General features: G+C 45.2%; 1 protein-coding gene across 1 annotated transcript in view; it reads right to left on the minus strand.

Annotated features, from left to right (window-relative positions):
* The window catches only part of SH3RF1 (SH3 domain containing ring finger 1), a gene marked incomplete at both ends in the record, with an annotated part of 71,508 nt that overhangs the window by 18,629 nt on the left and 31,229 nt on the right, over positions 1 to 21,650 (minus strand). The window contains 4 exons of the mRNA XM_084264177.1: positions 3,315 to 3,425; positions 4,301 to 4,603; positions 5,658 to 5,753; positions 7,066 to 7,341. Coding sequence (XP_084120303.1) covers positions 3,315 to 3,425; positions 4,301 to 4,603; positions 5,658 to 5,753; positions 7,066 to 7,341 — 786 coding nt within the window. The remainder of the gene's footprint in view (positions 1 to 3,314; positions 3,426 to 4,300; positions 4,604 to 5,657; positions 5,754 to 7,065; positions 7,342 to 21,650) is intronic.

The raw sequence follows: 21,650 nt of genomic DNA on the forward strand, positions 1-21,650 counted from the left end.
ACCTCTCCTGATGTATTAAAGCATACAATAGTTCCACAGCTACAAATTAATGCTCACAATGTCAGGGAGGGTGTTTCCAGAGTGGGAAACATCTAGAGAGATGAGAACATCACTTTTTATCCTGACCTGTCAGAACCATTTTCCACATTTCTAAAATTAAAGTCAGACTTTCTGAAGCAAGAGGAAAAAGCAGCCATAGAAGATGCACTTCAGAGCCTGGGATTATGAACTGCATCACCATCTAATATCAGCTGTGGTAACAGAACACAGGAACGACCCGACTGTAGCCTGAGCTGCCAGCTTGTATTTTAGTCGTGCTGAAAACAAGTCAAGAAGAAACAGAACATTATGTACAGAAGGTTATTGACTTTTAAAGAGGGTGGCAGAGAATAATTCCGATTCTCAATGGGAATTATATGCCTAATTAGAAACATAACCAGGAACATGGTTATCACAAAGAGAAGCAGCACTCCAGGATACAGGATGATCGTGTGGCAGGAGTTTCTCTCCATGCTGCATTTAGCAGTGTAATTTAATTCCCCTGGGTACCAACGGGGAGGTCGCTTTTGAACAAGCTTATGCAACTAAAGCACCCGAGGTGGCTTAATGACTCTGCACTACCACCAAAATGAAGCCTTTTTCCATGTTGGCATCAAAGAAAGAACTAGTGATTCTTAACAACAAACAAAAGTGTTTGTTACTGAGGAGAAAAAAAACCCCACAACACAACTTCTGAGAGAACTTCTGAAATGACACTTCAAATCCTGCCTACCCCAGACTCTCCAAAACGGGTCCTGGCCTCAAATCAAATCAGTTCCTCAGCATCTGCAGCACATGTGTTAACTAGACTGGCACAAGTGGTACCAGAACTGACCTTGCTTGGTCAGGTCTCACAGGTGTTGTCTGAGGGATAGGAGATGATGGCAGTATAAAGATTATATGGATTTGTTATAAGCAGGTAATTGTTTCTGGTATTAGATGTACAGCTCCTATGCAAAAAAAAGAGGACCTGGGGGTTCTTCCTGGTGGTCACCATGTTGAGCACGAGCCACCACTGTGATCTCGTGGCACAGAAGTGTAATGGTATCTCAGGCTGCATGAGGAAGAGCCTTGGCAGCAAGTTGAGGCAGGGGATCCTGTGCTGGAGTACCGTGTCCAGCTCCGGGCTCCCCAGCACAGGGGACACACAGACATTCTGCAGAGCCCAGCAAAGGGCCACTGAAATAATTTAGGGCCTGGAGCATCTCTCTTAGGAGGAAAGGCTGAGAGAGCTGGGCCAGGTTAGCCTAGAGAAGGTTCAGGGGGATCTCATCTGTGTATGAAGGGATGGTACAAAGATGACAGAGGGATGCTCTTTTCAGTGGTGCCCAGTGAAGCACAAACTGAAACATGGGAGGTTTGGTCTGAATGTCAGGGAAGTTTTTCCCTGTGAGGGTGACTGAGCACTGGTACAGACAGTCCAATGAAGCTGCAGAGTCTCCATCCTTGGAGATGTTCAAGAGCTGTCTGGACACTTTCCAGGGCAACTGGCTCTAGGTGGCCCAGCTTGAGTAGGGGGCTTAGACTAGAGGACCTCCAAGGGTCCCTTCAAACATCAACCACTCTGTGACATTAAATTATGAATCCAAATGCAAGCAGACTATGAACTGGTTCCAGATTAGCATACGTTTACCAGCAGGACTGCACAGGTGATCCAGAGACTGAAGGAGTCCTTAACAATCAAAGGACAAAGCATCACTACAGCACAACCTGCATGACATCATAGAGCAGGGCAAAAGCACACCGACTGTACAGCTGTCAATAATGAGATCACCTGTCTGAAGAGCAAAGGATGTGAAATCCATGTATCTGGATAAGAGCAATTATCACATCACTGCTGATGATGAAAATTTGTGGGATCACAGTGGATATTTAGCTGAACAGAAACTTTTTGCTACACTCAGGCCAAATGAATGGACACAAATTCATAAGATATAAATCAATCTCACAGGATAAGAGCAAAAGGGTGATATTATCATCATTTTCACCACAGAAAATGACCATGCAGTACTATGCCTGCTCCTGGAATGCACTCGCCACGTGCTTACCATGCTCAAGGAAGTACTGGAGATCATTCAAAAGGTAACAGCACCCTAATTTTAAAGACTGAAAACCAAAAGCTGTCAAAATGCAACCTCTGAGCTGCGACCGAGCCACACCTAAGCATTGACTTGAACAACAGAAAGTTGCTAATGGAGACAGACAATTCTGCCTTTGATTTTGCAGAAAAATGTGTAAAATGATCCAAGTGCCCAAAGTTGAAAACAAAACCAGACAATTTTAGCAGCAAGGCTATTTGTCATGTTGTGCTTGCTTCAACTGACTGCAAGGACAATTAGACACCTAAACAGATCAAGCCTTTGGGATGTTTGTTGTTGGTTTTGCTGTGCTTTTTTTAAATTAAGCTAAGTGGAAATTTATTATTTAACTGCTTCCCCCAGCCCCGACCTCACAAAGGTCAGAGGCACACTTTCTGGACTTGAAAAGTAATTGTATTTTGAAGATTCCTCTGATCAGAATAAGAGCTCCTTAAGTTCTCTTGAAGATCTCGGAAAACTGGTATCCTCAGTCTTTACTGTAGCTAAGGTCCAGCTCTGCTAAGTGTGGCATGATACAGGACATCCCAGTTCTTCCACCACAAGCATAGCAAAATGAAGAATTACAGTTAGTTTTGGAATGAAATCCTGCACTTTTTGAAGATTTCTGAAGACAAGGTTATTTCTCAGGTATTCCTTCCTTTAAAAGATGGCCATTCCCAACAGTTTTTCACTTTAATCTCCAAGAACCTAACTCAGACCCTTTATTTCTTCATGTGCCACAGGGGTAAAATAATATTATTTAATTAGGAGAAAGCAGAGTTTTGAAACTTAATGCTGTCAAGATTCCATGAAATACGTGAGATAAAAATATCTGCCAGCTGTGGTCATGAGTTGATGGGTTTTTCTAAGACCTTGTTTGCCCTAACCTCGCCACCCTCAGCATCATCTCTTTCCTGCTCAAGCTGTGAAGCAGCACTGAGCTGGAACAGAGCATGTTCCTTGTGTTTGCTATGGAGAAATGATGGAGGAAAGCTGGAGAAACATTTGCATCACCAGATACAAACTATTCTATCAATAATGCTTTTGCTGCAGTTCATTTTACACCACTGTCCATCACATCACCATAAACCCATCATTTCTAATCGGTGCATCAGAACCAGAGGAGAAGAAGAAAAGAATAAAAACAGACAGTCCAGAGCAAAGTTAAATGGGAAGGTTGAGTTCTGAGGTACTTACCCCAAGAGCAGCTTGGTAGGTAACTTCTGATGGGAAGGTAAATGAAGGCCCCGTGGTGACTGGGCTGCTAGGGGGAGGAGTCACAATTAGCCCTGTAGTACCAATATGAACCTGTCAAAGACAAAAAATAAACAACAGTGGGACCAGTTCTGAGTAGTTTAATAAGGGCTGGGCTTGCTACAGCAGTTAAGTGAGCTTCACAGTCAAAACCACCAGTACTTCAGTAAGTTTAGACTAATTTTTTGTTAGATACTTCCACTGGATCATACTGCTCACTCTGTTTTTTTCCCCTGATATTTCAGAAACTTAGGAGATCTATTGAACTAGCAGGGTGAAGCATGCTTCTACCAAGGCCAGTTCTCTTATTTTTCCCATAAGTCTGTTAGATCCCAGAGAGATGCAAATAAAACGTATTTCCCAGCTCATGTCAAACGACAGCACCACTCCCTATGTCTCCATGACTAGTTCCCCAAATGTAATCTCTGTGTGCAACAGCCAACTGTTCACAACCTACCCTGAAGTAGTTGAAGAAACAGGAGATTAAAAAATAAACACAGATAAATATTTCTCCTTACAGATTAACATGGTACATTTCTGGAATTCATGTAATTGTCAGGCTGCATTTACCTTTTACTTGCATGTGGTTTGTTAATATCCAATATCGTATTCAACTGAGGAAAAAAACCCCAAGAAATTAAATCACTCCAGCTTCTACTTGCCACAGTTTAATATAAATCTTTGCAGCACTTCAGAAATTACCAACTGTGGAGAAAAAAATACAAAGCAACCCAGGAGACCAAAACTATTTGCTATCACTGTAAAAGAAGCGTTAGAAATGCTTTCCTTAAATGCTGCCCAGTTAGAAGACAAACTGTGAAAGTGTACGTTAATATTAATTACATGTAATTAATAATTTCAAGTAGTCTGACAAGATCAGAAACCTTTATAGTTATTTAAAGACAATGCAGAGGATGTTTATTAATTACCTGAGAAGGGGCACTACAGGAAAGCCCCGTCAGCTCACTTATGCGGGCTGCTGCGGTGGGGTTGCTGGAGCTGATGAGGACAGGAGGGCTGATTTCCATGGAGTGGCGGTTCTGAGAAGACTGTGAAGACTTGTTGGACATGGTGAGGGAGGTAAAAGAGTGCCGTTTTTTGGTGTTTTTCTTAGTATCAGTGTGCTTTTGGGTTGAGTTGTTGTGGGCTGCCCCAGAGGTTCCTTCTCCAGAGTCAACAGCAGGACCTGAGGGCTTGTCCAATTCTATCAGCTGTTTGGCTGCTGTGTTAAACTACAAAAGACAGTCACATGTGAGTGGGGTTTTTAATTTATAAGACTAATCTGTTTTCCTTTTATTCATAGTATAACAGAGTAGACCCAAATCCCTGAGCACCTCATCTACGTGTGTTAAAACACACCCAGGGGCAGGGACTCAGCCCCCTCCCTGGGCAGCCTGTTCCAGGCCCTGAAGGAATTTCTAGATGAGCAACAAAGAAAGTTCTAGAACGCCCAGAACCATGAGGAACTGACACAAAAACCTCCCAGGATGTGACAGCAGGAAAATGAAAATTCTGAAGTGCTTGAAGAGGAAGAACCACCTAGAACGTGTTGCAGTGGAAGAGAGGCACAATGGGAGATCTGACAAAGGATACAGAGATGAGAAAGAAGAATTTTTTCCTAAATGTTATTGCTGGTCCTTCAGAAGGCAGCTGAAGAGACCTAGGAGGACTGGAGAAGACAACGTCACAGAGCCAAATGTTCCTAAGAAGGAGGTGGATGCCAGCTTTTCCTTCCTGCTAATCCTGGACATGGATCATGTGCGCTCAATAATTTTGTGCCCTGTGTTTAGCTGAGTAAGTACAACATTAAAAAGACCACTCTAGAAACCCAGCTTAAAATCCAATCTAAAAATGCACAGGCACAATAAAAAATAACTATGTTTTGAAACACTGCTGCTTAGTACAGGAAGAGATGCTCATAAAAAAACCCCAACCTGAACACTAGGTTCATAAAATCTTATGTCCTTATTGATTAAAACGTGGTGTTAACTGATGGATGCAGTTGTGTAAAATGACAATGAGCTGAGAGAGAGGAGAACTTCCCTCGACCTGCTGGCCACACTGCACAGTGACTGCCTCCAAGTACGTTCATTCCCGTGCCATTCAATGAAAATAGGTATCAAATAGGGAAGGAAAAACCACTCCTTCAACTGCTGAGGTCATTAATTTGCTTAAACTAAGCACACAGTCTCCAGTTATTTTATCATCCCCAGTACTGATTGTTTTTCCTTTCAGAAAGCTAAATACTAGTAGGCACAGCCCTCCTGAGGTCACAACTCTACTCACCTCAACATATGAAATGGGGAATATTCCTATCTTGTCAGCCAGCATTCCTTCTGCCCAGTTTTCATCCACACGGCGAATTACAGTCAGAACATCATCCTGTGTGAACATGCAGTGATTATGTCTCCCAGCTGCAATTAAACCTCTAAGTTAATTCCCCTCCATAATGCAGAGGTAACCAGAGGAGGTGGTACTGAGACAAGAGCCGCAGAGGCGGCGCTCGGGAACAGGAACACGCTGCTGTGGGGTTCCAGCCAGTTCCAGCCAATCCTTTTCTGTCAGAGTTCAGCTAACTGTCCACAGTCAGGCTCAGCCATCTGACTTCACCCTCAGCTCCAGACCTCCTGCTGCGTTCAGTCCAGTGCGTTCATCAGCCTCCCTTTCAGTCCTTGACGTTAGTCAACAGAACCTCAACCTTCTTCCTTCTCAACCGGCTCACCACCTAATCCTCCACAGGTGTTACCTCCCCAGGTACTTAAGAACACTGGTAAGTGCTATGATTTCTTTCACATCTACATGGAGCCTTTGGTTTTGATATGGTTTGGGGAATGTCACATGGATTTACATGTGAGTTATCACCGTTCTTGCTGATACTCAGACCTGTAGTTGTTTCATACACAAGTTAAAGTATTTGGAAACACACATCTTACTCACCTGAGACTGCAGATTGAAAACACCCACAGTGTGCCAACAAGCTAATGATAATATGCACGCTAATGCCAATCATCCTCAACAGTATTATTGCTGTTCTGCATTCTAAGAATCCCCCTGTCCATATGTTAATAACTTTCCTTTTCAGAATTTTAGCCATCCTCTTGATTTTTAACAGGCAAGGGCAGAAAAGCGCCAAATTTGTGTGGATTTTGAGAAACTAGAGAACCAGAGCCTGAAAAAAATGGGAGAGCTCTCCTTCCTGTATCATCATGTGAGCCAGAAACTAGAATTGATATGAGAAATGACCTATTTTCCAAAGGGCTATTAGCAATACTACAGAACTGCAAAGTTGAGTAGGACTTTGTGCCTACTATCTCCATCCTAAGATTGTCACCTATTGAATGCAAAGCTGAAAATAGTTTCAGCTTCAACAGTTTAAAATGAGCATTTCTGTAAAGACAGAACCCTTTGGATTCATGGCATAAGGTATTTCTCATAAATTAAGAGCATTGCTATGTAATTATGAAAAACAGCATTTTCCAAAATAAAACCTCAGAGAAATTACATGTAATTTAGGAAGGGAAGGCAAAACTAATCAGCATAGGAGAAATACCTGCAGGATTAGTTGCCCCTTTCATATTTGTGCAGTTCCATTAGAAAAGAAACACAGACAGGGCTGCATAACAGTCACCTCACTACTTATCCAAGAGAACAAAGCGATTAGAAGAAGAAATTAGTAATTTTATTCTGTATTTACCTTTGCAAATGGTAAACAGTCTTTATCAGCTTCCTTGTCTTTCACTTCAAAGTCATAAAGTGCTTTGCACTGAGGCGGGGGTTGAGGTAAAGGTTTAATAATCTGAACGAAGTTGGTGGGGAAGAAGCCGTGGACGCCGTTGACTTCCCCGTGGTACCAGTTCTCATCCACCTGCCGACGCAGGATGATGATGTCTCCTTTACTGAACTTCAGATCGCCAGGTTCTTTTCCCTCGTAGTTATACAATGCTTTGGCACATGGTAACTGAGGTACACCCTAGAGAAGAGGAGAAAAAATCCCTAGAGTTAGGTCAGTGCTACTAAACAGAACTTGTATTTGTTGAGAGACTATGAGTGAACCTGTATAAAACTGCACATAACAGCATTTTACTGGAAGAATTCTGATTTTACCTAAACATGCAGGAAGAGATTCAGTTCTATAGTACTGGCATCCTTTCCCACTGAAATCCATGGGGATTTTCGGTAACACAACAATTTTGCTGGACACAAGAGGCAAAACCCTGTAATACTCTAACCTGCGTGTATTAACTCACTAAGCTTAAACATTTAAAAAGAAGCCCCAACGAACAAACTGCAGAGTATCCTGACCACCTGAGAGATCCAACAGAGAAATGCTACAAGCGAATTCATCACTAGAACAAGAAATTTGCTGTGATACCTTCAAGGCATGTTTTCTGCCTGACTTGCTTCTTACTTTCCTCACTTGCTGCCTTACTTCGCAGGCACAGGATGGGTGAGGAGGTACAGGAGGCATTATCCAGCCTGGAAACCAAACTGGACTTTGTGAAAAGTGAAATGGTTCATCCTGGAACCACCCTTTTTATTTATTTATTTTAAACCAGTTGAAGGTACATATCCTTGGGTTTTCTTCACTTGATTCCTCCATAATGTCTGAAACTACAAGTCTCTGCTGCTGCTCCTGCACCCAACAGAAGGGCTGCAATACAACCCTGTACCACCCCCCCTTCTCCAGACACCCCTTCTTACTTTTTGGTGCTTCCACAGTTTGCAAGACAGAGCCACCTAAGTCTACAACTCCCATATTAAGCCTGCTGCCTTCAAAACTCTCCTTCCTCTCCCGGTTGGAACACCTAGATGGGAGCTCCCCCTGCAACCACCAGTAACTTGCATTGCCAAGGCAGTCTGGCAGTCTCTCAAAGGCAGCACGGATGGGTCACGAGACAGTATCTCCCATTTTTCATGCCATCCCATACAGAAGTGACAAGTTTTAATTAAATTCACGGTTGGCCATGTTATTTACCAAACCTACACCATAGTAGGTCTCCTCTCCAGCCTTCCACCAGCTCAGACTGTAACCTGGAGTTGAACTTGCAGTATCCTGAGAGGTACACACAGTGTGCAAAGAAGATCTCAAAATTAATTACCACTTAAGAGTCTGTCTCATTAGTCAAAAGATGGAGTGCTTTGCAATTTATTTCCCATTTAATCACAGGATCCTAGAATACCTGAACCTCCTGAGCTGTCAGGGACCCACCAGGCCATGGAGCACAACTCCTGGCTCCACACAGCCCAGCCCAGTCAGAGGTGGCACTGAGGGCATCGTCCAGGCGCTTCTTGCCCTCAGCCCAGCTCGGGGCTGGGACCCCTTCCCTGGGGAGCCTGTGCCAGCGCCCGACCCCCCTCTCATGACACAACCTTAACACTTAAAAGTATTGTCTTTCAGTATCATCCATTTTGTTTGGATGCTTTTATTTTCTATGTATTATTTTATAAACATTGATAATTTAATGGATGGATAATTAATAATTTAAAGATAAGCTTATTTAACTATTGTCTTTCTATACCAAACAGTGAAAGGGTGACCATGTATGCATACACAGGTACAGATGACTGAGTGAATCCTGGCACATCACAGGGCATCCTACTGCACCTGGGATGGGTTATTAAAAATGCTGTACTAGCAGGATCCATTCAATTGTTCCCCAAAATTGGTGCCCTTCAGAGCAATGCAAAAAGTACTTTTTTGCATGATCAGACGTCACCACATCAGTGCCAAATGTAAACACCACAGGCACACAGGGTATAGACCTGGGTAGGGAAAAACAGCAAGACACCAACTTGAGAATTTGGGGGCTCCAACTGATTGAGGGGGAAATTCATGGCCATATTAGAAGAATTTGAAAATATTGGGGGTTTTATATGTATATGTTTAGTGCTATGTGCTCTCCACAGAGTAAACTGTCAGAATAAGGAAGCAGTGTAGATGTGCTAGAGAGCAGCCCTGGAGGGAAGGACTTGGGGTGCTGGTGGAGGAGAAGCTCCACATGAGCCGACAATGAGCTCACAGCCCTCAAGGCCAAATGTGTCCTGGGCTGCATCCAAAGGAGCGTGGCAGCAGGTCTGGGGAGGGGATTCTGTTCTCTGCTCTGAGACCCCAACTGGGGTGCTGGGTCCAGCTCTGGAGTCCCCAATGCAAGAAGGACATGGAGCTGTTGAAACAGGTCCAGAGAAGGCCATGAAGATGATCCAAGGGCTGGAGAACCTCTCCTATGAAGCCAGTCTGAGAGAGTTGGGCTTGTTCAGCCTGGAGAAGACAAGGCTGTGGGGAGATCTTACAGCACCTTCCAGCCCCTGAAGGGGCTGCAGGAAAGTTGGGGAGGGACATTTTAGAAGGGCCTGGAGTGATAGGATGAGAGGGAATGGTTTAAATTGGAAGGGGGTAGATTTAGATTGGATATTAGGAAGAAATTCTTCACTGTGAGGGGGGTGAGGCCCTGGCACAGGGTGCCCAGGGAGGTGGTGGCTGCCCCCTCCCTGGAGGTGTTCAAGGCCAGGTTGGATGGGGCCATGAGCAGCCTGGGCTGGTGAGAGGTGTCCCTGCCCATGGCAGGGGGTTGGGACTTGGTTATCTTTGAGGTCTCTTCCAACCCAAACCATGCTGTGATTCTGTGTAGCAAGGACAAGTGCAGAGAAAGCTGGGGGTTTGGGGACTGACAGTACAAGTGGGAAGTAAAAGGAAACACGTCTCTGTAAGAGAGGAAATGCTTGCTTACCCACTTCCATCCCAGTATGAAACAAACAAACTATGGCCCTTTGCTGATTATGAACCCAAGAAATAAGTGGTATGAAAAGGGCTCTAAGCAATTACAAGGCACATACATCGCTCTTGCACTAGAGGGAACAGCTGGAGCTCTCCTAGGGATCACTCCATTGTCCCAGGAGAAAGCTTTCCATGCCCCTGTACTGAGCAGGAACTTGGAAACTCAGCTGCGTGTATAAAATGCAGTTGGAAAAAACCCAACTTCTTAAAAGCAAACAGCACCAGAACAAACCAGGAGTGCCAGCACAAGAAGTCATATCAAAGTGATCAAACTCATCCATTAGTCATTGTTTCATTGTTAGAACTTGATACTGCCTTTCTGCAGTTTATCACAGAGCCTCCCATGAACAAACCTGCACTCAGCCCTGCAAACATCTGCTGGTGTTCCACAGGGAGTTCCCTTCCCAGGGCACGGGCTGAGCTTCTGCAAAGCTCAGTTCCCATGTTAAACAGAAGTGGTTCCAGTCCAGAACAGAGCAAAGTTCAACAAAATACAGGCTCAGTTCTCCCTCAGACTGCCAGGGCTTAGAGAGACACGGTTACATGGCTCAGAAGAGAAGTAAAGAGAATGCCTTTGCCTTCTTTCCCAGGGGAGGATGAAGTGAGAAGGCTGGGGTGCAAAGGGGAGCACCGTTCTCAGGGGTACCAAGGCTCCCCCCCATGAGTAGCATCTTCCCGGTCCTCTGAGCGACCTGGGAGCCACGGCTCAAGGCTGGAGCCTTCCGGGCCGTTGCAGTTCGCAGCACCAGCCTCCCCCTTCTTCCCCTCTGGCTGTTCCCCAGGAGAGAAGGCTAGGAGGATATGCCGAGCTGGAGTTTACATTTCACTTCGTGTCTTTCACTTGGCTAAACATGAAAGGAAGTCTTTGGAAGAAAAACTTTGCAGCCTACCCTTAGGTTTCCAGCTGCCATTTACCCTGCCAGCTCCCTGAGAAAGCAACAACACACACACACCACCCTACAAACACCATTTTAAGGAAATTAAAATATAAAGCCCAGAAAGACTTCACACAAAATAGCTTTCTTCAAATTATTTCCTCAGCCCTTACACAAAATCTATCCAAACTTCTAATGCTACTGCAGAGGCACAAGCTGTTCCAGTTTACTTTAGCTACAGCGTGGATGTACATGCATCTCATATGCCAGATTCCTTTAAAGAAAATCATTAGTGATATATGATGACATCAAAACAAGCAGCTTAACAATAAGGATATGAAAAGAACACATATTCATTCCTACATACAAGGTTCTCGTGCCTCAGATTTCTTCCCCAATCCAGGTATTTTATCTTAGAAACCTGCAGAATTGGGTTACAGTTTTCCTAGTGGATTGGTACTCTGCCCTCAAGTCACCTTATTCTGAATTTTGCCTTTTTTTTTTTTTTTAAAGGACAATATGCAACTGTATGGATTTTTACATGAGCTTAAGCCAGGAGAACCTTGTGCCTGCACAGAACCACAAGAGCCGATTTCCTTTTCAAAGGAGACTTTGTGGCAGAAGCCCAAATGTAAATACTCCTGCACTGGCATAAACCAGCGCTCATTGTATAACTTACTGCACTTGGAGAACCAGCATAAGCTAAAGTAGCAAAAATAGTAAATCCCCTCCCAAGGAAATGAATGAAACAGATACTGGGTCATCTGCATCTCTGTTTCCTCCCAAGCCTTGCCAGCTGCAGGGCTGCCAGTGTCCCTTTTCCAAGCAAGGCATACCCTGCTCTCCAGCTGTGCAATCGGGACACAGCCAGGGCCTCCCTGTGACCCAGATGAATTCACCTGGAGTATCTACGCTGCTTTCACCTGTTTGAGGTTCCCAGACACTGTCTTCAAGAGGCCAGGAAGCCTTCTTTTCCCCAGAAGGACTGTTGTTGGTAGTAGGACAGACAAAAATGACTTCTGGAACTGTCTGTGCACAGAACAGCCTCCAAAGCAGTTGGCCTCTGCTCGGACACCTCACCGGCATTTTCCACACCTGGCTTTCCTGAATCCTGCCTGCCTCTCCTCACACAAAGCCTAAAGATGGAGTCTGTTACTGGTTTGATTCGTATTATAAAGGATGTTAAACAAACGTCAGCTATTTGCAGTTTTCATATGAGCAAAGACAGAAAAACTGGTTTTCTTCCTGGTTTTGTTTTGTTCCCACACAGCTCCTGGCCCAAAGGAAGCCATCTCCAGTTACAGGCTCTTGCCAGCACAGAAAGCCAAGCACTACAGGGGTGCTTTCAGCACTCCACACTCCGGCCCTCCCCAGGTACTGTCAGAGACCATACTTGCTTCCCAATAAAAGCTGCCTTCACATAAGGAAAGGGGATTGCCTGTGTGCTGCAGCCAAGGTGTTTGCAAGGCAGACTTGGGTCAAGAGAGATCTTGATGCGGACATTCTACAGCAGGTACAGGTATACAAGCTTTCCTCTTGAGACTCCTAGTCATCCAGAGCTCCTGAATCTGAGTATTGCTCCTCCTAATCTTCTAGTTCAGTCTCTTTTATACTGCTGCCTTCCTGACTCAAATCTTTCCATCACATCCCTCTTACAACAGGGTGTTTTTGCTTTCTTGCCTTCTTTGCCCTGGACTAAGCTGTCTGGTCCTATGTGTGAGAACATCTTGTTTTGCACCTAGAGTTTTTTTAAGTCTCTTTCACCTGGCTGGCTCCAATACCTCCTTTCAAGTCTCAGTTTAAAGCCACCTGATCTGCCTGGGTCAGTTTTCTGTGTTCCAGCCTCCTTTGTTCTTTCTGAACCTGCGTTTAAGCTTTCACATATTTGGAGACAGGGAGCGCATCAGAATATGTCCCTGAAGACCTTCTCACACTGCTTACATGACCAGGTATGTTTCCTTCAGGAGGATTGCCTTCTCAAGGAAGGAACCATGCTCCCTGCGTTAGGCTATAGGTGTACCACTGGCACCTGAACACGTTCAATACCTGGCTTTGCAGAACCCACCAACCTGGGGACAGTAACATTTGAAACTAAGCCTCCAGAACATGAAGTGTCTCCTCCACAAGCCAAGCAGCATGTGAAAAGCTGGCTCCCTGCATTTTATATTTTTTTCCCCCTTCTTATCTAAGGAGCACCACAAGCATGGTCAGATTTGCTCAAAGGCAGGCCAAGTCAAGCATTTTTAATCCATATCTGACACTAAATCGTTAAGTGGAATCAATTTTACGTTCTCCTGCCATCAGGGCTGTCCTGGCAGCCTGCAGAGGTCATCAGAGCAAATTCAATTACTTCTGCTTACAGCATCCCTGAGGTTCCTGGTGTCTGAAGGATGAAAACTAAGAGATTTTTATGTCAGGAGGCTGTGTCAAGTTGCCAGTGTGCTGTAATAACTGTAAACACACACCTTTGGTACCATCTGAGATGAGTTACTACAGCTCGACTGAATGCAGCGACACAGTGGTTTATAGATGGTTGAGCAGACGAAGGGAGTGAGCAACTGGTAAGTGTACTTGTTTCTATTCGTTTCTGATGGTGTAGTTGTACTAAATCCCATTTCTCCTCAACACCCCCAAACACCTGCAGCTGCTTTGAAGTGCCATATCCACACACGGGCAGCCACAGCTTGGTACAGTTCCTGATGTTAAGGGAAGTGGGGGCAGCATTGAGAGGAACATAGTCAGCCAGGTTACCGTGGTTAAAGAGACCAGGTTTGAAACCCAGCTGTGTGGGAGTTCCCAGTGACCTACAGAATCACTCTGAGAGAAGATTACTCCAGGGGAAGAAATAGGACCCAAGATAAAAACCCCAAACCCACAATCAAGCCAAGGCAGTCGCTCTCCTTTTGGAAAAGCTGAATAAACACAACCCGTGACAATTTTAGGTTCTTGATCCATGAAGAAATGGGATGCTATTTTACAATTATTTCATTTGACCCTCAAGTTCAGATTTAATCAGACCTGCAGAACTCCTCTGCTACTAGATAACTATTAAGAGAATCTGTAGCTTCTCTGCTACTAGCAAACTATTATGAGAATCTGTAAATCCCCTTATACATGACAAATACCACCAGTAGTAACTCTAGGTGTGACAGAATACTTGTTATTCATTTCCTGGTTGAAATGCCAAGTGCTCCTAGAGCCCTCTGCCTGACTCCTTTGAGGACTCCATCAGCTCCCATGGCTCTTGGTAGCTTGCAGAAGAGCTTCACAGCACAGACTCAAAGAAATCCTGCATTTTCTAACTCCTCTCCTCATGAACACCACCTTTATATGTTCTTTCAAGGTAAAATATCAATGACCTGTTTAAAGCAGCCAGTTTATGAAAGTCCTCTTTGCTTCCTCTGCCTTACCAGCTTTCAGAAGAAAATATTTTGGCTTTTTTTTCTTGTCTTATGTCAAGGAATAAATATAAGGTGGTTTAATATAACTATGAGCAACTCTCTCCCACTAAGTTGTTTTGAAATTAAAAGCCAGTATACAGGAGAATGAAAGGAATTTAAAACTGTTGCCTTAAGGCCTAAGCAAACAGACTAATAACACCAAAGGTTAGAAAGGGACATACACAAAGCTTTCCAGAGGCACTTGGCCCTGTCCCTTTCTGGGCAATGCTGGTGTTTTTGAAAACTTTTCCAAACCAAAAAAACCCCAAACTTAAGTGCCTTCAGAATGCCACCTTCTTCCCTTTGCCTATCCAACAGGCAAAACTCCCAGCTCTTCACTCTTCCAAGGCTTGGTAAATACAGACATTTTATAAATGTTCTACACATTTCTCAAAGTAACCAAACAAAATAGGAAAAAATATAGGATAGAGGAGAAAAGAAATATCTCCTGGGCATTGCTTGTCCCCAGGTATTGTAACTGTCTACACTTAGCAGGTTAAATTTTGTTTCTTTCCAAGGGAGGGGGGAGCAGGACAAGGAAACTACTCTGCACAGAAAGAGCTGACAAGGTACCTTTCAGAACAGAATTTTGGGTCTGTGTTGCCATTGATTTTGAAAAGGAAAGCCAACGCATATCAATTTCATTCAGAGGCTTTAAAAGCTCTTTATTAGTTGTTTACTACAAGCCTGTTTTACTTTGAAAAAACAGATCCTTGAAAGAATATAAACACAATTTAAAGGAATCAGCTTGTTAAAGGGCAGAGACTGGCAGGACAAGGGGGATGGAGTGAAGCTGGAGGAGGGAAGGGGGAAAGGAGAGACTGGGGGGAAGTTCTTTGCAGAGAGAGTGGTGAGGGGCTGGAACAGGCTGCCCAGAGAGGGGGTGGGTGCCCCGTCCCTGGGGGTGTTCAAGGCCAGGTTGGCTGGGGCCCTGGGCAACCTTGTGTAGCTCCAGGCCTGGAGGTTGGTGTCCCTGCCTGTGGCAGGGGGTTGGAGCTCTGTGACCCTTGGGGTCCCTTCCAACCCAGACCAGGCTGGGATTCCATGAAACAAAAGCCAGTTGAACAAAGGTAAGAAACAAATAGAAATACCTGTGTTAGACAGAAACATCTAATACCTCCATCTACCCTCCACCAGTTTTAACATGGCTGCAGAGACACAAAACTTCTCTCCCATTTTTGCATTACACACAGGCCACCAGTACTGAAGGAGGATCTATTGTACCCACCACATTTAAAGCTCTCTCATCAATCTGCTGCACTTTATAACTCGACTTCATACCACACGTGCTGTTTGCTCGCTTTAAAGGAAATGTTTACATGCTCAGTGCAGCAGACTGGAACGCCTGGTTTATCAAGGACAGGCCCTGTCCCTGCTTCAGGGAGCTGGGACTTTAGCACAGGTATGAAAAGCCCCAGAGGCTTTATCAGCAAGGGAAAAATTTAAGAGTAATGATCTGTATTGTTCTAAAGGTTTTTGTGCTTTGAAAACGAACACAAACAAGCTTCCCTGGCTGTGATGTGAAAATGAGTATGTTTACTTGCTGCACCAAGAAAAGGAGAGGGAATTCCAGGTGAGAAGACAGACTAGAAATAAAAAATGAAAAGAATAAATGAGAATTGAGATTGCCAAGAGCAAACTCTTACTGTGCTTTGAAGGTAAGCAGTTTGAACATGATACAGAAGGAGCAAAGCCAGCCAACGACTCTGAACAAGGGAGTGACTTGGTAAGATTACTCTCTGTGAGATCAGCATGAAGAAATGCTCCTTTAATCTCTCAAATACTTTGCTGCCAACAATTGGGCAATGGGAAAACACGGAGCTGCGCATGAAGAGGATTTCTGATGAAACCCTCTCCAGGTTGACAGGCATGACTATCTGAGCACGCGCTGCTCTCCGTTATGACCAAGTGCTAACGTGTCCCTCACCAAAACAGTCTAAAATTAAAATGACCCTGTGGATGGCAGTGAAGAAAAAAGGGAGTAACCACATCCAGCTTTCCTAGCTGAATTGGGTTTTAAATATCTGAGATAGCATCTGACATTCCACTACCTGCTGAGAAAGTGGCTGTAGGTTTATTCTCCATCACCTCCACTATTTTCTACGTGTTGATGTGCTTGTCCAGCCTCCTGTGTGAACGCAGCGTTGTCACACATCCTTCTCAGAGAGTCCCTGCAAACTCCTGGACAGGGTCTGGAGGGACTTTCCCTAAGCTTGATTTAGGACTGGGGTACTGTGTCCTCCTCCTGAAATCCCCTCCTCAGTCCCCTGAAGTTCTTAGGGAATCAATTCAATTCCTTTAACACCCTGACTTCAAACAGCCCCTTGCTTACTGTGGAAAAGAAAAGGTGCTAATTTTAGGTGTCACTGTAGTATAAGCAAATTTACGCCTGCTGCATGCACAGGGTAAGTTACAATCTCTATTTGCTATTTATTTTTACTTCTCCTTTAAATTTTTTCTGCCTCACAACTCTCTTTTCTTTTTCTTCCCAAAATATTTTTATGGTACCCTACTTGAAGCAGCTGGTCAGCCTTTTGAAAAGGCAACTAATTCTAGCTGAAATTACGCCTCTTTTTTTGCAAGACAAATGTTCCTGCCTTGCTCTTCATTATACCCAAAGAGCTGAGCAAGCCAAAAGTGTGCTACATTAACATTTATCTCTTGTGCAACGACGAGCTGGAGTTTGCACCTCCTGGTTATTCCATCCAGACTGTAAAAGGAGACAAACAGCCCGGTGTAAACCAGCCTTCTGCTCAGCGTGTTACTGCCAGGAGAGGCCTGGACCCCTGATGCCTCCATGGAGTCCTGTGCTTCACATTTCCTAATGTTTTCATTTGAGCATACAGGTAGCAGTGGAGAAAACAAAACCAATCTGCCCATCTTGTGCTTATCAGGTGTGAATCCATACAGAGGTATTTCCTCGCCATATATTGCATCACCACACTCCTCTCTGCTGTCTCTGTGCCTTCACAAGCCCTTCCCTCTGACCTCCATAACCTCCACAGCCTCTATTCTGCCTGAACTTTGCTATTGTTAATCCCACACCTCTGTGCTCAGTGTTTCTGAACTCCTCCAGCACGGTCCTCCCCTACTCACACCTTCCCCACGCTGCCACTTTCTGCAAGGGAGCATCCTCACTGGGAACCCACCCCTGCCTGGCCCTGCCCCTGAAGTGGCTTCTCCTGTGTCCCCATGCATGAAACAATTCCGAAGCCTGGCAGGATTAAGATGCAGACTTCTGGGTGTCCAAAGAATCAGGGAAGGTGTTGATATAGGACTGGGTCTCCTCCTCCGGCAGGGCCAAAGAATGTGGTGCTGAGGTCTGGGTCAGTCAGTAGCATGGTGATACCAGCAGTGAGGACAGGGGGGGCTAACAGCAGCAGGATCATCTAGTCCAACCCTCAGCTACAGCAGGATCACCCAGACTAAACGACACAGGACAGCATCCAGGCAGGTTTGAATGTCTCCACAGAAGGAGACTCCACAACCTCTCCAGGAAGCCTGTCCCAGGGCTCCATCACCCTCACAGTGACAAAGTTCCTCCTGACATTCACATGGAGCTTCCTCTGCTCCAGCTGCTCCCTCTGCCCCTTGTCCTGTCACTGCCATCCCTGACAAGATCTTGGCTTCATCCTCCTGACTCTCTCCCTTTACATATTGATAAGGATTAATAAGGTCACCCCTTAATTCTCCCCCAAGCTAAAGAGGCCCAGCTCCCTCAGCCTCTCCTCATAAGGAAGGGGTTCCATCATCTTGGTGGCCCTGCACTGGACTCTTTCAAGGAGTTCTAGTTCTTATTCCATTAAGAGTTGGTTGTAGGTGGTAGCTAACACTTAACCAATGTGCCAAACTCAGTTACTCCAGCAGATCCTTAGCCACGCTTTCTCCCAACTTACCCAACTGTCCTTCACTGCACAGCAATGCTTAATTTTCACTAAAACTGTCAGCTCAAGTACAGCAAACTCTCTCCATATTGTAAATCCCCCTCCAGAGGCAGGGAGAGCTGTGTAAGGGGTTCACAGTGTAGAACTCAGTAATTCAGGATAGATGGGAAAGGATTCTCCATTTTCCTTCCAAATGCAGTTGCTTACCCAAGAGGTTTGGTTTGGTTTTAGGCATGATGACTGGGCAAATAAGTCTTTAGAGCACAAGTCCTGTGAGGAGCAACTGAGGGACCTGAGGGTGTTTAGCCTGGAAAAAAGGAGACTGAGGGGAGACTTTACTGCTCTCTACAACTACCTGCAGGGAGGTTGTAGAGGAGGAGGTGTCAGTCTCTTCTCCCAAGTAACAAGCAATAGGACAAGAGAAAACATCCTCAAGTTGTGCCAGAGGAGGTTTAGATTGGGTATTAGGAAAAATTTCTTCACCAAAAGGATTACTGGAACAGGGAAGTGGTTGTGTCACCATCCCTGAAGGCATTTATAAGATGTGTGATGTGGTGCTTAGGGCTGTGGTTTAGTGGTGGACTTGGCAGGACTAGCTTAACAGTTGGACTTGATGATCTTAAAGGTCTTTTCTAAGCTAAACAATTCCATGGTTCTAACCAGGGTTAGAACTGCTAGGCAATAAAAGGCTCACACCAAAAGGATGACCCATTCACTCAGCAGTATTTTAGTGCAGATGAACTACCAGAACTTAGGTCTAGCAGGTGTGAGTTTGCTTACAGCAGTTGTGCTCCTCTATTCCGCCTGCACTACTGATGTTGTATTATTAGTTGGTCACAACAAGCTGAGCAGATGTCACTGTCACAGAAACTAGAAGCATCTAAAGTACAGAAATAAAAGGTCTTTCAGCAACTGTTTGCATTCACTGCAGAAAGAAAGGGGAATCTGAAAGTAACAAGTTAATCATGACCCACTCTAAAAGCTCCATGTCCTCCTTGTGCTGAGGGCTCCAGAGCTGGATCCAGCACTCCAGGTGAGGTCTCCCCAGAGCAGAGGGGCAGAATCCCCTCTCTGGATCTGCTGGCCACGCTCCTGGGAATGCAGCCCAGGATGGGGCTGGCGTTCTGGGCTGCAGATGATGCACATCAGTGGCTCATGTCCAGCTTCTCATCCACGTGTGCTCCCAAGTCCTTTTTCTTCAGGGCTGCTTTCCAGCACATTTCCTAACCTGTGTGCATGATCAACTGCAGTAAGTAGGATATTGTACTTTTTTTTTGCCATTTTGGCAGTAGTCTTCAGGTCCATGGGCTGCACTGCTTTTTGATGAAATGAAAATGGAAGATGTGCTCCTACAGCAATTTCCTGTAATCAGACTAGAGCCCACTCCAAGTGTTTTCAGAGATAATACAGACTGTGGCCACCAAGCCAGCACCCATCGCTTTTCTTCTGTGGATCCATTTGCACTGCAGGTTACTCTCTAATATAGATACAGCCAAACATCTCCCAACCTACAGAGGTTTTTAGAGCCCTGGTTATAAAATGTGATGCATGCCATTATCTCAGTGTTTTCCTTGAAATAATTAAAACAGCTCTCACTCCAGCCAGGTTAATCCCATTAAAAATTTCTTCCATTAAAGTAAATTCCATGATATCCAGATAGATTTCTTCAAGAACGTGCTTCCTGAGGATAGTAAAATTGCTCAGATAAAATCACTAACAACAAGAAGGGAGTAAATATGAGAAACACTTTTGTAGGAGACAGTAAGCAGTTCCACAGTGCTGAGATGATGCCCTTCTTGGGCAATTTTAACTTCTAAAACTTGAAGGAGCTTGTAAGCTCCTACTGTATAAGGACCTCCTGCCTCTGAGACGCCACAGCAAGCAAGTTAATAACCACCTACACACATTACCAGGGAACGCACAGAGTAATTACCTTCCACAAATAAATTCTCAAGAACAACTTACAAGTAGTACAACTTTCTCATTGAGATAAAAAGCATTGTAATGAGGCGGTTCAATGGTAAGGCATTGCTATGGGAAAGCACTGCTTTGGAGCCAGGAGTGGAGAATCAGATAGGCTAATGAAAGGCTGATGGCTCTTTAATTCTCTCTGAACTATTCACGCTACTGAACTCGTTGGGATATATTTAGAAAGCAGAATTCAGTCACGCTGCTTCAAAGTTCTCTGATTCAGCCACCAGCAAGGCCTCATGGAAGACAATTCCTTGAGCAGGATACACCAATGAACTGAAACTCCACCACCTTTTGTCACCTCTGCAGGACAGCCTACACCCAAAGGCCCACCACCAATGGAGCTGGTGCTTCTCAGCTCTGCAAGACTGTACCTATTGATATAGAATCAAACCAATCAACAGCTCCTGAGAGACACAAAAATGCAGTAAAACCTCTGCAAATGTTAACCCATGTTAACATGGCCCTCAGCTTTGTAATTGTTCCCCTCAGCACATCTGCATGCATTGGTGCTGACACAGACTCACAGAGCTGTAGGGGTTGGAAGGGACCTCCAGAGCCCATGGGGTCCAACTCCCTGCCACAGCAGGGTCCCTAGGACAGGGCACACAGGTCGGTGTCCAGGCAGGGCTGGAATCTCTCCAGAGAAGGAGACTCCACACCCCCTGGGCAGCCTGTCCCAGGGCTCCCTCACCCTCACTGGGAAGAAGTTCTTCCCCACATTGGTGGGGAACTCCCTGTGCTCCAACTTGAGCCCATCGCCCCTTGTCCTGTCCCCACAGACACTGAGAAGAGGCTGCCCATGTCCCCTGTGTCCCACCCTTCAGCTATTGATACCCATTGACCAGATCCCCTCTCAGGCTGCTTCTCTCCAGGCCGAACAGCCCCAGGTCACTCAGCCTTTCCTCACAGGGGAGATGCTCCAGGCTCTTCACCCCCTCCGTACCCTCTGCTGGGCTCTCTCCAGGAGATCCCTGTTTTGTCCCAGGGAGTGCAGAACTGGACACAACACTCCAGATGGGGCCTGAGCAGGGCAGGGCAGAGGGGAAAGATCCCCTCCTTGTCCTTCAATAAAAAGCTCTCGATGTATCTTCATGTCGGCACAACATCAGTACTGAGCCATCAGACACACTGCTGTCACACACACACACAACTTCCCCACAAGGTAAGTGCTCCTCAACCTGCTGCCTTGAGCTCAAATCTCCAAGCCAAAATATCTTGTAAGCAATGAACCCCTCATGTTTCTCCTGTCTCTCCTGTCAAGTTTTGTAGACATTCCAGTTCTCCTCTTTATTAACTCCGTTCTCTCTCTGTAGAGCGGCTAAGGTTTAGGA

The sequence above is a fragment of the Gallinula chloropus genome (assembly GCF_964237585.1).
Source record: "Gallinula chloropus genome assembly, chromosome: 4".
Lineage (NCBI taxonomy): Eukaryota > Metazoa > Chordata > Aves > Gruiformes > Rallidae > Gallinula > Gallinula chloropus.